The 16,707-nt window shown below is 35.9% G+C and overlaps 1 protein-coding gene across 4 annotated transcripts in view; it reads left to right on the plus strand.

The window, feature by feature from the left end:
* Positions 1-16,707, plus strand: part of TAF4B (TATA-box binding protein associated factor 4b) — a 155,344-nt gene that overhangs the window by 47,985 nt on the left and 90,652 nt on the right. For all 4 annotated transcript variants that reach the window (XR_004521555.2, XM_073790632.1, XM_019930473.3 and 1 more), the window contains 3 exons: positions 4,653-4,822; positions 8,789-8,919; positions 13,826-13,951. Coding sequence is in view for 3 of the 4 variants with exons in the window: in XM_073790632.1 (XP_073646733.1) it covers positions 4,653-4,822; positions 8,789-8,919; positions 13,826-13,951 (427 nt within the window). In the remaining variant the exon portion in view is untranslated. The remainder of the gene's footprint in view (positions 1-4,652; positions 4,823-8,788; positions 8,920-13,825; positions 13,952-16,707) is intronic.

The following is a 16,707-nucleotide window of genomic DNA, read 5'->3' on the forward strand; positions in this document are numbered from 1 at the left end:
ATTACTCTCCACAGAATCTTGAGTTGGAAGCCTTTTTCTACTGAGGCACTATTAAATTTCCTTTTTGTATGTCTTTTAAAATGAAACAGGTTATCTTTCACAGCACCTTCATTAAAAGACATACTGCATTAGACCAGAAGACTTGAAGATGCGATTTGGAGGTTCTCACTTTCTTTTCCTTTAAAATTGAGCCAACCCAGAATCACAAATACGCCTCAGCATCAAAGCCTTTATTACTCTTGGCCTATCTTACAATATTTAGCCTTATCAATAATGCTGCTACAACATTGTGTTGTCTTTGCTTTCCTTTAGTCTGTCTCCTTTCTTAGAGGAAGTTTTAAGTGGTTCGGGTACTGTTTATTGTGGTACCTTTTCCTCTTCCCTCAGTAGGGGTCTTCCTCTATTCCTGCTGCCCTCTGTAACCATAGCAACTGGCAGCTGAAGTAGAGGGAGCTGTGTTCAGCTTGGGGCCAAATTGGGTGGGTGGGTAGGCAAGAACAAATCTTATTGGGTGTTTAGCTCCCTTCTTAGTTCAGAGAAAGGCTGCAAGAAGATTCTAAACGACATGGGACAGTCCCCTCATTGAACATTGAGTTCTGTTCAGTTCTAGTACTGTGCATGGTACTGGTAGTAAGGAGGCTTGGTACTGGTCTCTCCAGTCTGTATGTGAGATTTCAGCAGGGGCTATGTGGGACCTCACCTATGGAAGCAGGGTGCAGTTTACAGGGCCTGTGTACCTGGCAAACAGCTGAGATTGTGAACAATCAGTGTTGTGTGCATGTGTGTAAAGGCCATGTGCTGTGTACCTTGTACAATTCTGATTTTTTTTTAAAGGAAAGATGAGGCCATATGTCTAAACTTCATAATATTTTTCTGTCTCCAGTTTTCTTTCTCTGTTTGTTTATATATTATTTTTTTAAATATCACTAACCATTTGATTGGGTAATCTGTGTGTATACTACAACATTCAAAGGGTAGAAAGGAGTATGGTGTGGTGTAAATGAAATCTTCCTATCCATGCTTCCCTGTTTCCCTCTCCAGAGGAGAATTTCTTGTGCATCCAGAGATATGTTATGCCCGTGTGTGTGTGTGTGTGTGTGTGTGTGTGTGTGTGTGTGTATTTTTTTCAAGGTGCAGTCTGTTCTATACCTTGTTATGTTTTGTTTAGTTTTTTTCCCACTTCACAATACACCTTGGCATTTGTTCTGTGCCTGGCCAAAGAGAGCTGCCTCATTCTTTTAAGTGGCTGAGAGTGACCTTAGAAAATACCTAATCTAATTTATTCATTTTTTAAAGGAAGAAAAATTTGAGTCCTAAAGGTGTTAAGTAACTGGTTGGTATTCTCTTTTGGAGTGACCTGACTTTTCATCGATTTGTACTTGGCCTTTTTGTTTTAAATAGACTGTTTCTTAGAGTAGTTTTCGGTTCATAGCAAAAAATTGATTTGGACGTTGTAGAAAATGGCAGCACATGCACAGCCTCACCCATTATCCGCATCCCCCACCAGAGTGGTCTGTTTGTTACAATTGATGAACCTGCATCGAGACATCATTATCACCCAAAGTTCATAGTTTACCTTACAGTTCACTCGGTGTGTGGTACATTCTGTGGGTTTTGACAAATGTGTAATGACATGTATTGACCATTATAGTATCATACAGATACTATATATTTCACGGTCCTAGAAGTCCTCTGTTTTCTGCATATTCATCCCTCTCTGCTAACCCCTGGCAACCGCTGGTCATTTTATTGTCTCCATAATTTGCATTTTCCAGAATGTCATATAGCTGGAATCATCAGTATGTAGCCTTTTCAGATTGGCTTACTTCACTTAATAATGTACATTTAAGGTTCCTCTAGTCTTTTCATGGTATGATACCATTTCTTTTTAGGACTCAATAATATTCCATTGTTTAGATTTACCACAGTTTATTTATCCAATCACCTGCTGAATGACATCTTGGTTGTTTCCAAGTTTTGACAATTAAGAGTATATGTGCTATAAACATCCATGTACAGGTTTTTGTGTGGACATAAATTTTCAGCTCCTTTGGGTTGGTACTAAGAAGTTTAACTGCTGGATCATATGGTAAGAGTATGTTCAGTTTTGTAATAAACTGCCAAACTGTCTTTCATAGTAGCTGTACCATTTTACATTCCTACCAGCAATGAATGAGAGTTCCTGTTGCTCCACACCCTCATCAGCATTTGGTGCTGTCGGTGTTCAGGATTTTGGCCATTCTGATAGGCGTGTAATGGTATCTCATTGTTTTAATCTGCATTTCCCTGATGACATAGGATGTGGAAAATCTTTTCATGTGCTTGTTTGCCATCTGCACATCTTTTTGGTGAGGTGTCTGTTAGGTCTTTGCCCCATTTTTTAATCTGTTTGTTTTCATATTGTTGAGTTTTAAGAGTTCTTTATATGTTTTGAATAACAGTCCTTTATCAGATATGTCTTTTACAAATATTTTCTCCCATTGTGTGGCTTGTCTTTTCATATTCTTGATACTTGGGGTTTTTTTTAATATTTTTTACTCAGACCTTTTAAAATACTTCTTTTACTCAGACCTTGGTCCATCTTTAGGTTTATGGTTTCTACTATTCTTATGCTTTAGATTTTATTTATTTTTTTTGACATCTTTATTGGAGTATAATTGCTTTACAATGGTGTGTTAGTTTCTGCTGTATAACAAAGTGAATCAGCTATACATCTACATATATCCCCATATCTCCTCCGTCTTGCATCTCCCTCCCACCCTCCCTATCCCACCCCTCTAGGTGGTCACAAAGCACTGAGCTGATCTCCCTGTGCTATGCGGCTGCTTCCCACTAGCTATCTATTTTACATTTGGTAGTGTATATATGTCCATGCCACTCTCTCACTTCATCCCAGCTTACCCTTCCCCCTCCCTATGTCCTCATGTCCATTCTCTACGTCTTACACTTTAGACTTTAAATGTTTAGATGTTTCTGGAATACTTCTTTGTTTTCATAGTTGGTAAATTGATTCTTAGAACCATTCTCATACCATCCCTCTGACAGAACCTCTGTGACATTTGATGAGGTGGAGTCCAACCATTTTCATATAGATTATTATTATTATTTTTAATATTTATGTATTTGACTGTGCCAGGTCTTAGTTGCAACATGTGGGATCTTCATTGCGGCATGCAGGATCTTTAGTTGCGGCATGTGGGCTCTTTAAGTTGTGGCATGTGGGCTCTAGTTCCCTGACCAGGGTTCAAACCTAGGCCCCCTGCATTGGGAGCATGGAGTCTTATCCACTGGACCACCAGGGAAGTCCCCATACAGTTTATTTATATTGCGTGTTTCATTTGGTTGATTTGAGATACTAATTAAAATTTTTTTCTTTTCTCCATTACACAGACACACCTTTTAATGTTAGGTCTTTAAATATAGTGTTCAGATTGTGAGACCTTTGTTCTTTCTCTCCACTTGCAACTGCTATGTCCAGCACTTAACTTTCTTTCATTTAGTTTGAATCTCTCATACCTGTGTGAGTAGGGGCTCTTTCCCTCTCACTCCTAACATGCTGCTTTTTAAAGCTGAACACCAGAGGCCTTCGTATCTTGAGCGCTTGACAGTTATACTTTATTTCCCTTTTTTGTGCATAAATGCATTACCACAAGGAGGTTCATAATTTAAATCTGTTGACATGAAACCACATGATATATCTTTCGGCCCATGCAATAAATAGAAACAATATGTTTTTTATAAAATCATGTTTGTGTAAATTATGTTATGCATTGGTACATGAGTTATGATCAGTAACATGCTTGTTATTACAGGGTGTTAAGAATGCCGTAAGGGAATTTTAGGTTTTTGTCTTTCACTTCTCTATCCTGAAACATATATACTCATCTTAGTACTGTAGCCATGTAGCAATTCTGTTAGATAAAAGCAACTATTTAATTTTGCTGGAACAATGCAAGGAGCTCAAACATATTTTGTGTTTTTATATGTATGTCTTTTGCGTATGTGTGTATAAAATAATTTTATATTTTAAATATAAGCCCTTTGCAGCCACTTGCTTGAGGAGGTGGTTTAATGAATTCAATTGGTACAGGTGGAGCACACCAAAAGTCTGAAGCGGAAAAACAAAACTACTTTTAACCATATGGTTTCAGAATAGCTAGTCTAGAAAGCTTCTTCTCAAGGGCTTTTACATGGGTATGGACCTTTCGGGATTGGGGGATTTCTCCTCCTCAGTGGAACAGTGGACTGCACTGGGGATATCTGAGGGGTTTTAAAATCATCTTGGATGAAAACAGAGAAGTCTGTTTTTATTTCATTCTTTCATTACCCGCAATTTGTGGGTAACTTAGTATAACTTCCAAATCCCTCTTAGACTATCTTATTTACTAAACTGAGAGTGGGAGAGATGGGCACTAGGAGACAAAAGTTGCTTCTGATTCATCTTTCTGATATTAAATGTACACTAGTGGTTAGAAACACCAGTGAATTTTAAAGGCTGACAGGGAAAGATAGCCATGCTTTACTTCTCTTGCTTGGATAAATTGAGTAAAATAATGTCTTTAGTTATAAGGAGAGATCTATAATTCTTTGCTGTCTTAAATCACTCATTCACATACCACAACCACTGAAAGCTTTCTTTTTTTTTCTATTAGAGATGAAGATGATATCAATGATGTGACTTCCATGGCAGGGGTCAACCTCAGTGAAGAAAATGCCTGCATCTTAGCAACAAACTCTGAATTGGTTGGCACACTTGTTCAGTCATGTAAAGATGAACCGTTTCTTTTCATTGGACCTCTACAAAAGAGAATTTTAGACATTGGTAAGTATGATTATTGACCTGATAGGACTGTCTCTTACAAGGAAAATGTTATCAAAAGAGATAGCCTGGGTTGCTTTTTCTGGGAATTCTGAGGCTTAAAAAAGGCTCTGGAAGTAATCAAGATTTCATGGGTGTTATAGAAAAAAGTATTTTATTTTAAAAGTTATTAATGTAACTTAAATCATGTAACCTATGGTTTCTGGTGTAGATAATAGACGTTAATATTTTATTCATCTTAATGGGAGAATAGATGTGTAAAAAATGAATATATGCTTATGATATACTATTTTTTTCTGTGCTGTTCTTCCTTGGTTGGGCTTTAGGCATGTAACTTATTACAAGTTTGTTTTTATGAAATAAACAGCCAATGAGAGTTAGTCCCTTTTTCCTCATCTCAACACTGAAATTCAAACCCATCCTTACCGTAAAAGAACTGAACTAGAATATCAGAGTTCTCTCTGGCCAGGAGTAGTTGCTGGGTGGCCTGAAGTATGTGAAAGGAAATGGAAGAGAACATACCAGTTTTATTCTGGAGCCAAACAGCTTTTTTGTTGTTGTTTAATACCAAACTTGCAGTGATAACTGAAAAAAGAGACAGATTGGAGAGAGATTGTTGGACGTGAGTTATCTCACTTCCAACACAGGGACTTATTGGAGTCTCCTCTAGCTCTCTTCCTTCACCCATGTCCAATTTGAGGGGCCAGTATCAGTGACCTTTTAGTATGCTTGACTAAGAACCTTTACATTCTGTGTTGAAGGCCTAACACAAAAATGTGAAGGTTTCAGATTTTTGATACATCCATGATATATTTAAGGAGTTCAAAATGCATTACTATTACTTCACAATTACTCAATAAAGAAATATGTGAGCTCCTACTGTATGTTATTCAAATTATCACTTTTTTCATCTCTAATTTAAGTTGGTTATATGTTATCCTTCTTTTATCTTGAAAAACTAGAATTTACAGTAGTTCAAAGGGATAGAAATTCAGAAGAGCTAATGGTAAAATGTTTGTTTGCTGTTTGCTTGTGTTTTGTTTGATTTCTCCCTCCTCCTCCTCCCTCCCTCCCTCTCTTTCTTTCTCTTTCGTTTTCTTCTTGCATTGTATTTTGTATTGTATAGGAGACGGTTCCTTAATTTTGGAATAAGCCTAAGCAAATATCTTTCTGTGATGGCTTGGGAAATTTACTGGTGTTTTAACTCCTTTTAGCCATATAATTATTTAGAACTGGTGGAGTAGAAGTAGATTCATACTTAGTTTTAGCAATTCCCTGCCCCCCTTCTAAATTTTATTTCTAGCTTGATTTAAACCTTGATTATATGATTAAAGCTTGATTAAACCTTGATTATATGATAGGAAAACTTTTAGTTTGACAGAGCATTTTCCATCATTTAGGACAGGAATTACAATATTTTTTCCTGCAAAGGACCAGATCGTAAATATTCGCCACTTTGTGGGCCATATAGTCTGTGTTGCAACTGCTTACCTCTGCTGTTAAGTTACAGAAGCAACTGTAGACAGCATATGAACAAATAGAAAAGACTGTATTGCCATCAAACTTTATCTATAAAGAGAGACCAGATTTAGTTCGCTAACCTCTGCTTTCAAGGAAAATTCTGGGGAGAACTCTTTGTATTTTCAGTTCTTGATGATAAAACACCAACTTGTCATTTAATATGATGGAAAATTGCAAAACTTCTTCCCTCTGAATTACTTAAGCTTTTAAAACAAAAACAAAAACCATAGAGTGAATGGAGTTATATATTTCTAGGAATTTTTTCATTTACAATAAAATGTTTTTTATTTAATACAATAAAATTTTTTCATGTACAATAAAATGTTCCATGTTTACAGAACAGATCAGAACCAAGACCATTTCTTAATAACAGGAATTATAAAGTAACCCAAAGAATTTGGGGAGGAAGATTTTCTTACTTGAATATGTTAGGGGAGTAAACATGCCAATGTTCTTCCTTTTTTGCTAATTACCTAAATTAAATTGCACAGACATTCTGTAAAAATCACGTAGTAAGCTTGCAAACACCTACTAGATTGCCTTAAACAGTCAATGGTGACTTTACTAAAGGGAGTGTTTTATTTTAAAGTGAGACTTTAACTTGTAACTCTCTTATGTTTTATCATCAGTTTAGTGAAGATATTAGAATGTTTGATTGTTCACTAAGCCCTGGAATTGATTGCAACTCCCAGTACTTGTTTATTTTTAGTATTTTAAAAATATGGATATTTCTTTAGCGTAGGTTTCTGTTTTATAAATACATATGAAATTATTTTCAAAGTTTCTTCCCAAACACTATATATTCTTTTTTTTTTTTTTTTAATTTATTTATTTATGGCTGTGTTGTGTCTTTGTTTCTGTGCGAGGGCTTTCTGTAGTTGTGGCAAGCGGGAACCACTCTTCATCACGGTGCGCAGGCCTCTCACTGTCGCGGCCTCTCTTGCTGCAGAGCACAGGCTCCAGATGCGCAGGCTCAGTAATTGTGGCTCACGGGCCCAGTTGCTCCGCGGCATGTGGGATCCTCCCAGACCAGGGCTCAAACCCGTATCCCCTGCATTAGCAGGCAGATTCTGAACCACTGCGCCACTAGGGAAGCCCAACACTATATATTCTTAAATGTTCACTTTCTTTAGGCATTAACTGGCATGTGATCCTCTATATACTCTATGTTTAATTATAATTTTAATCACTGGATTGTTTTGAAATTGCATTATTCCTTCTATAGAAGGCCCCCACTATTTGTTTATGCTGATGTTTTAGTAAAGTAGATTTGACTTTTTAGTGTTTTTCCCCCCCCTTGAATCATAACTTGGTGATTAATTCATTTTTGCTACAAAGTAATGAACTGCTTTGTTTTGAAGGTTTGTTATAGGAGAAGCTGAATCATTTTATATCGTTTTCCTGTGTGATTTACTATAGCCCACATTTTGAATTAAGTTGAACATTTGTTATAGAATAATGTCAAAGAATGTGTTTAAGAATTGTTAGCTTTTAATTAAAGCTTGTTTTTTGCAATACTCATTCGCACTTTGAGTATATGAGTATGTTTCAGATAGAGTGCAAAATCAAACAATAATATATTTTAAATTTCTATAAATGCATATGTTAAAAACAAACACAATAGCACTATTTAAAAGCTCATTTAAATGAGATTACCTAATTACCTGTATCTTTAGAGTTAGGTCTCTGATGATACAGGTAGTTTCACTGAGCTGGAGAATTAGTATTTAAAAACTGATAAGGTTGATTTATAAATGAGCTTCTGCTTTGTTTTCTTGAAACTTTCCTCCTAGTTAGCAGAAGGAAGAATAGAAGTTTGGTTTATTTATGGAAAGAGATATAGTGAAAGAGAAATTTTTCAAATTGATGGGTAAAATGATGAGGCTTTGAACCCATTTCAACTTGTAAATTAATTACCAGGTCAGCTTATGGAACATGAGTTAGTGCAAAATAAGCATGATTGGTAATGGACAAAAGGTGTATAGGTGTGTCATGCAGACAAGTTATTAACAGAGACTCACAATCTGAATTAACTGAAATAAATGTCATAAATTGTTAACAGTGTCAAACGGCAAAATGTAATTTTCTATTTTTTTAATGACTAAAATTAACAGAATATAGCACTGATTTCTGCAGTTACCATTTTCCTCCCTGAACACTAGACTTGATTTGTGTTCTTATTAACTTTGTCCTATAAATGACCTTGCAAGGAGAATGAGTCTAGAGGCTAAGTGAAACAATGTCTATATTTTCTGAGGCTTCAGGCTAGGTTTTATTAATGTAATGTCTAAGATCTTTGAAGTTGTGACTTTACCAGGAAAATCATAATCTCCAAACCTTTATTCATAATGGGTATGACTTCCAGGGGGAACAGAATACCTGCTGTGCTAATTATTTCAATTATCAGCCACTACTAAAACACGTAATGGATTTTCTCTGCTTCCACAGGTAAAAAGCATGACATTACAGAACTTAACTCTGATGCTGTGAACTTGATCTCCCATGCAACACAGGAGCGATTACGAGGCCTTCTAGAAAAACTGACTACAATCGCTCAGCATCGAATGACAACTTACAAGGTAAAGGAAATCCTTAAAGAAGAACAAACTCTTCTGTCTCTTCTTTGTTGTGTTAAAGGTAGTTTTTTGATATGGATTCATATTCTAAGTATATTTTTTCAAGGAAATGGTCGAGACATATTTCATATTGGTAGAAAATAAAAGTCTCATTCCTAATTTGCCTTATTTAGATACGCTTACATGACAAATAAAATAGGGTTTCAAATGATATCCAAAGCTTCTATGTCACTGTACATTGAAATTTGCATCTGTTCTGCCTGAGGCTTCTCCTCCTAAAGCTCTTGACTGGGAGGGAGGATATGTTAGAAGGGATAATGTATTGGATAGCTGTGTTCTCTTCAGTGATCCGTTCTCTGCTAGCACTCCTGTTCCTTTTAATAAGTTAAATGATTGCATTGAGTGCTAATATTGGTGCCACTCATTATTTATATTGACCACTTTTATAAAAAATTAAATGCAAGAATAGCCTATCTTATCCCTAGTAGTGTGAACCAAATCACTTGCCATCATCAAGATGAAAGCATTAGATTTATTTGCATTATGGTTTGGATGGAGAACAAATGTATTGGGTAATGAGGGTTGAAAAAGATAACCTTTTCCCCCTATATCAAGAAATGTTCATAGGTAGATTTTGTACAATGTGGTATATGGGTAACCTTATAAGGTTTTCAGTTTGCAAGAATGGTCATTGTCATGATGTCCTACACATAGGTTAAAAGCAATCTAGGGAAGATCAGCCACTCTACCACCGGTAAATTTCCTGGAGGAAATCATTCTGTTTTCTCTCCTTTCTGCTTCATTTAGAACTTTGGAAGAACTATTTATAGTTGCTGAGGTCCTCACTTGTATAAATCTTTGTGAGAATTTACTGGACTGACTTAAAAATATATGATCATCAGAAAAAGCTTTGAAAAAACCCCTACTATCAGTATTTATTTTTGTGTGCTTCTGGAATTTGTCCATTTCTTCTAGGTTATTTAATTTGTTGGCATACAGTTGTTCATAGTATTCTGTAATAATCCTTTTTATTTCTGTAAGGTCAGTGGTAATGATTCTACTTTCATTTCTCATTTTGTTTCCTGAAGATGTAAGGTTGGTTACTGATTTAAGATCTACCCTTTTAATGTAGGCATTTATTTATTGCTATAAAATTCTCTCTGAGCACTGCTTTTGCTGCATTCTATACGTTTTGGTACATTGTGTTTTTGTTTTCATTCATCTCTTAGGTATTTTCTAATTTCCCTTGAGATCTCTTTATTTCATTGGTTATTTGAGAGTATGTTGTTTAATTTCCACATATTCGTGAAATTTCCAGCTTTCATTCTGTTGTTGATTTCTAGCTTCATTCCATTGTTGTCAGAGAATATTCTTAGCACAATTCAATCATTTTAAATTTATTGAGGCTTGTTTTGTGGCCTAACATATGGTCTGTCTTGGAGAATGTTCCATGTGCACTTGAGAAGAATGTGTATTCTGTTGTTGGGGAGGAGTGTTCATATATGTCTGTTAGATCTAGTTGGTTTATAGTGTTAGGTCTTCTATTTCTATATTGATATTCTGTATAGGTATTCAATCCAGTATTGAAAGTAGGGTATTGAAGACTTCAACTACTATTGTAAAACTATTTCTCTTTAGTTCTGTCAGTGTTTGCTTCATATATTTGGAGGCTCTGTTGTCTAGTGTGTATATCTTCTTGTTATATCTTCTTGGTGAATTCACTCTTGTCAGTATATAATGTCCTGTCTCTTTTAACAGTTTTTGACACAAAGTCTGTCTTGGCTGATATTAGTATAACCACCCCTGCTTTCTTTTGGTTATTATTTGCATGGAATATTTTTTTTCCATCCTTTGACTTGCAGCCTATTTGTGCTTTTATCTAAAGCCAATATCTTGTAGACAGCATATAGTTGGATTTTGCTTTTTATCCATTCTGTCAGTCTCTACCTTTTGATTGAGGAGTTTAATCCATTCACATTTAAAGTAATTACTGATTAAGGAAAAACTTAACTTCTGCTATTTCTGTTTTTGTGTGTGTTTTACGGCTTTTTTTGGCATTCCTTTACTACTGCCTTCTTTTTTGTTTGATTTTTTTCATTGTTGTATATTGTTTTGATTCCCTTTGCACGTGTGTGTGTGTGTGTGTGTGTGTGTGTGTGTGTATTTTTTAGATATTTTCTTAGTGGTTACCTTGGGGATTACAATTAGCATCCTGAATTTGCAGTAACCTAATTTAAATTGATTACAATTTACCTTCACTTTTGGGATGTGGGGGGATTAGTCTTCCTTTTTGTCTTTTTACTGTAGCGTTTTAAAGAGCCTTATAATTTTTCACATCTGGATTCTCCCCTTTTCCTGCCTCAAACACCCTGTTGTATCAGATATACATGAGTGCACTTTCATTTACAGTAGGCAGTTTCTATACAAAATGTAGCATGTGCATTTAGTATGGAATAGAATTTTTCCAAGTAATGTTTACTATCCAGAATGCCATCCAAAGCTCTATTATGTATAGCCTTCAGGTGGAGTAGTTCTTCTAGTGTATATCAATAACACATATTCCAAGGATTTAGTTGCCCCAGGCAAAATGGATAGTATCTACCCCACTTAGAAACTCAGTAACTTAGCTTAAAGCTAACACCTTCTTAACCTTCCGTCTTGACACTGCCTATCCTGATTGATTTTCCCCTGTCCGCCTTTCCCCACACTTATTCCTTAATACAGCTAATGCCACTGTGTGAATTTGCACATATAGAAAAGCAGCTACACGATCATCCTTCTTTAAACAGAAATAATAATCATTTAATTATATTTGGATCTAGTTCAAAATTATATACTTATTTTGTAGACTTTGATTGTAATAATCTTTGTGTCACAGATTGAGCCCTGTCCTTACATTTCAGTTCATCCCTGATAGGATTTATTTTTATCTGTACGGTATGGGAAATTTTACTCCATGAATTTCACAAAAGTGAGCTACTTTTATTAAAAGCAAAATCCCACCATCTCTTTCCATTTGAAATCCCTCTACTTTTGATAATCTTTCACCTGGTTAGACATAATTCTCTAATTAATCATAGTCCATAAACTGAGATTTAACTAAACAAGTAGAAAGTGACACATGTGATACAAAGCTTTTGATCTTGCTGCCAGGTTTTTTCCCACTGAAGATATGTTAGAGTCTTCTACGTGCCAGTGGCTGTGGAGAAACTTCATGTTTTCCAGTTGAAAGGGACTGTAGTACTTTTCTTTAGATGGGATTCACTTGATGATGTTATTGTTTGGTCTGAGTCCTTATATTTTCACTGCTAAACCACCTGACTCTGTGGTGCAAGAAGACTTCAGTTAGACCAGCTGGGTAGACAGGAAGCATCATGATAAGATTGGGGTACTGTTATTTAAATAAAGTTGGAGACTCAGTAGAAGTCGGGAAGACACTCAGTTGTTTAGGACTGGAAGAGTAAAGGAAGGATGCATTAAGCAAGAGGCAGTTGTACTGAGTTGGAAGAGAGAGAAGGAATCTTAGCATGGAAATGAGATTGGGTTCAAATTTAGAAAGTCTGTGCGTCTTTTTAATTTAGCATTTGCTGTCCTTTTAAATTAAATCCTGTCAGTAAATTATCTCCAGGGTATATGAACACAAAAATGGTAAAAATGAAGTATTTAAGAAACCACTGGTTATTATGTTTATGCCTGTATGGTTGGCTTATAATGTATTCCATATTCTATCTTGTATTATTTAACTTTAAAAACATTTGAGAATTCTTTTTGTATTAAACACAAAGTAAAATAAGTAGCACTAATACATCCTTGTTCATTATTCTATGTAATACTCTTTGGATCTAGTTAAATACCAACAATAAAAATTTAATTTAAAAAGAATCTTGGGCATATGAAATCTCTCAGTCCCAGTTAATTGAATCAACCATAAGCATGGGATAAAACAAAGATGGGAATGGTGCTGTACCCAGATTTCCAAGCCACGCACTGACCGTTGGACTAAACGTTTAAAAACATTCAGTTTTCCTATTTTATAGTCTCCCTCCTATAGCTTGGATGTCTGAATTACTGAAATGAGTAGATGGCAGGAAGTCACCCCACCCCCAACAAGCATACATGTATTAAAGGAGGAGAGATAGGTGGTCATATCAGATAAAATTACAAAATATTTAGATTGTAAAGCACTGTTTTACACTGTAGAATATCAGAATAAATGAAACAGTGTAAATTTTATCATTTTATGGAACATTGAAGATGAATAATTATATTTCTCTGTTATGACTCTCATTTATACATTGTATACTTAATTTCTTTGACTATAGTTTCTGCCCAAGTCCATAGCTTAAGGAAATTCTTACAACAGGGTTTAGGATTTTAATGTTTGCCATTTTGTCTTGTGTCGTATTTTGGTAGAAGTTGCCTTCACTTGGCATGGTTAGACCAATTCAACAATAGAAACAAGGGTGATAACTTTCATCTTAGGTATATTTTTCAGTGAGATGATTGTTTCTTATTTTTTGTCTTTCACAGTCCTACGATTTAATTAATCATTAAGGTCTGCTGAGATGGACGATAGTTTAAATAAAAAGATTTAGATTATAGGTAAAGGGTGCACTGTCTTGCTTTCTACTTCCAGTTATTAGGATCTGCTTGGCTTAATTCCTTTTTCCTCCCCTCTGGATGAACCTTACTAGGAAAGCTCTTTGAAATTTCAATGCTTAATCACCTCTCAAATTTTAAGGATGATTAAAGTTCTTATTTTGTTGTTGTTTGCTTAACAGAAATAAACATATTACCTCCTGTAAATTTAGTTCCCTATGTTTGTGTTACTGTCTTTAGCTGATTTATAACAAGACTTAATGTAGAATGTGTTGCCTAGGATCATCATAAAACTTTTTTTTTCCCCCAGGCAAGTGAAAATTACATCCTGTCTAATGACACCAGATCACAGCTCAAATTTCTTGAAAAGCTAGATCAACTGGAGAAGCATAGAAAGGATGTAGAAGAAAGAGAAATGTTACTTAAAGCAGCCAAGGTAAGGTCCTATGTGATTTATGAGTGAACATGGCCAGGCAAGGAGGTCAGAATTGGCTTTATCATTTGTTGACTATCTTGGTTTTGTTAGGCCTTTAGATTTCTCTGAAGGATTTCTTAAAATGAAATTACTAATAAATTCTCTCACAGCCACAGGATGGTGTCGTACAGTGGCTTTCAGTTAATTTACTTTAATGAGACATAATCTTTTGTCTCCTCATTCTCAATTCCTGTGTGCCTAGCATCATACCACTTCCCCCTCCCCAAGTAAAAATGTTTTAAAATTTTTCAAGGTCTTTTCAGGGATATGATTTAATATGTGCCAAGTTGAAGTTGAGAGAGGAAAATTTGGAAAGTGGACATGAATGTTATAGGTAAAAATTAGGAATAATTAGGATTATATGAAACAAAATAGAAGATGAGCAGGAATGGGTTAGAGAGATACTAAAAGAGAGAACAGGTAAGGCTATTATTGATTTTCTTTCTTCCTCCTTTAAGCATTTTCCTGGACCATTAGTGCCAGATGGAGTGAGAGCTAGTTCCATTATAGTTTGCGTTTTGTTGCTGCACATTTCTTTGTAGGCCTTGGGGAGCAGTCTTAAGGGTTGGATACTAGTGTTATTTTTTGTTTTAAACGCTTCAGTTTTGATTTCCAATGTTACTGGAATCCTCCCCTTTTAGAATATTTGTTCCTAGTCACATACTAATCACTTTTTAAAAAATTCATTTATTTTGAAATGATTTCATACTTACAGAAAAGTTGCCAGAACTATACATCTCCTTTTCAGTTGGGGTTCCCCATTTTTAACATTTTACTGCATTTCCTCCATCTCCATCATTTCGGTACACAGGTGCACACTCCCGTTATCATTATTCTCTTTCTTTTGTTCTTTCTTCTTTGAATTCAGAGGTTTCTCGTACATTCACAAAGTTGTGGAACTGTTGTCTCTAATTAGTCTTTCTCTGAACCTTTTGAAAGCAAGCTTCAGACATGATGTCTCATCACTCCTAAACATTCTGGCATGTATTTGCGAAAGCAAGGCCATTCTCCTGTATAAGCTTCCAAGTCAGGACGTGAATAACATGACACTACCATCTAATCCACAGACCCTATTCAGATTTAACCAGCTATCTCAAGCCTCTTTTTCCTTCATGGTCCATTTTCCCATTCAGGAATGTGTCTCTATTCAGTTGTCATCAGATTCCTTCAGTCAGATTTTCTCACTCTTTTTCTTTCATGTCTTTGACAAGTTTCAGGAGTACAAGAGTACAAGCCTTACCTTCTGTAGGGTGACTCTCAACCTGGGTTCATCTTATGTTTCCTTACAACTTGACTTGGGTCATGCATTCTTGGTGGGAATGCATAGAAATGATGCTTCATTCTTCTCAGCTGATTCTATCAAAAGGCAACCTTGATCAGTTCTCTCCATTTTAAAGTTTCCCTTTCCGCCTTTGTAATCAATTAGTTTTCTGTAGGAAGATATTATAGCATTATACTAATATCCCATACCTCATCAAACTCCACAGAGCAACTTTAGCATCCATAGATGATACCTGTGAATCAGATACCTCTGTGATGGCTGCCAAATGGCGATTCTTTATTCTCATCATCTCTTCTATGTTTATTAGTACTCTGCTTTGTGGAAGAGCTTTCCTCTCTCTCATTCATTCATTCATACATTCATGCATTCATTTATATCAACATGTGCTCGTGGATTTCTGTTTGATGCAACAGGTTGTAACCCATTACTATCATTATTTATTTTGTTGCTCAAATTGCTCCTGAGTGGGAGACCCTTCCAGCTGGCACTTCTGTCCTTTAATCATGTTTCCATCATTCACTGAGCATGTCCTTACTTTCAGGCACAAGATACTCCAGGCCCAGCTTTTACTCATCCTTTCCCAGCCCTGGAATCAGTCAGTTCATCAAGGAACCATATACTTTTTAGTTGAGGATGATATCCAGAAATCAAGATTAGAGCCTACAGTGTGCTCATTGCTAAGAGAGTGTCATTACATGTAGAGCCTGTCAAATGGACAGATCTAGGAAACATGTATGGTATGTGATATGTACACATATCTATATAAACACACAAACATAGATCTATAACTATTTTACTGTGTGTATACATTATAAAACTATAAATTTATATGAATATCTCCATGATATCTTAGGGTTCTTCCTAGCTTTAACCTTTCCATGTTTATAAGTACTTACTCTGAAGTCAGAAACCTGACTCTCATTATCCTCGATATATTTACTTATGTTCTCAATTTATTTGATCAATGTAACTAATCTCCCAAGCAACCATGCTGACTGACTCTTCTGTCTGCTGCCACTGTTACCCCTGCCCTCATTTCATTGCCCATGTAACTGGCCGCCATGCCCACTGGCCCATGCCTTGGTGGGTCTTCCCCAGCCCTTCATCACCCTGCATTCTTGACCTCCACAACCTTGTGCACCACAACCTTGTCACTGTGCAGCTTCTCACTGTCCCACGGTCTCAGTCCCCATTCTGACCCCTCTTGCACTGGGAAAGGCTGCTGGGACAGGAAGATGCTCTTTCTCGAGCCCTTGAGTATTATAAGCAAGCACACAGTCAATGTAACGAGGTGGTTTATTGGTATTTTATTCCCAATTACTCTGCTGTAAACAAGGTTATAAACCTTTAAATACTTGTTTAGTTATTATCCGGTGTAGTATATTATAGTTGCTCTCACTTTCTCGTAGTTTTACCTTCTACTCTTACAGATTTT

The sequence above is a fragment of the Tursiops truncatus genome, chromosome 13 (assembly GCF_011762595.2).
Source record: "Tursiops truncatus isolate mTurTru1 chromosome 13, mTurTru1.mat.Y, whole genome shotgun sequence".
NCBI classification, from domain to species: Eukaryota; Metazoa; Chordata; class Mammalia; order Artiodactyla; family Delphinidae; genus Tursiops; species Tursiops truncatus.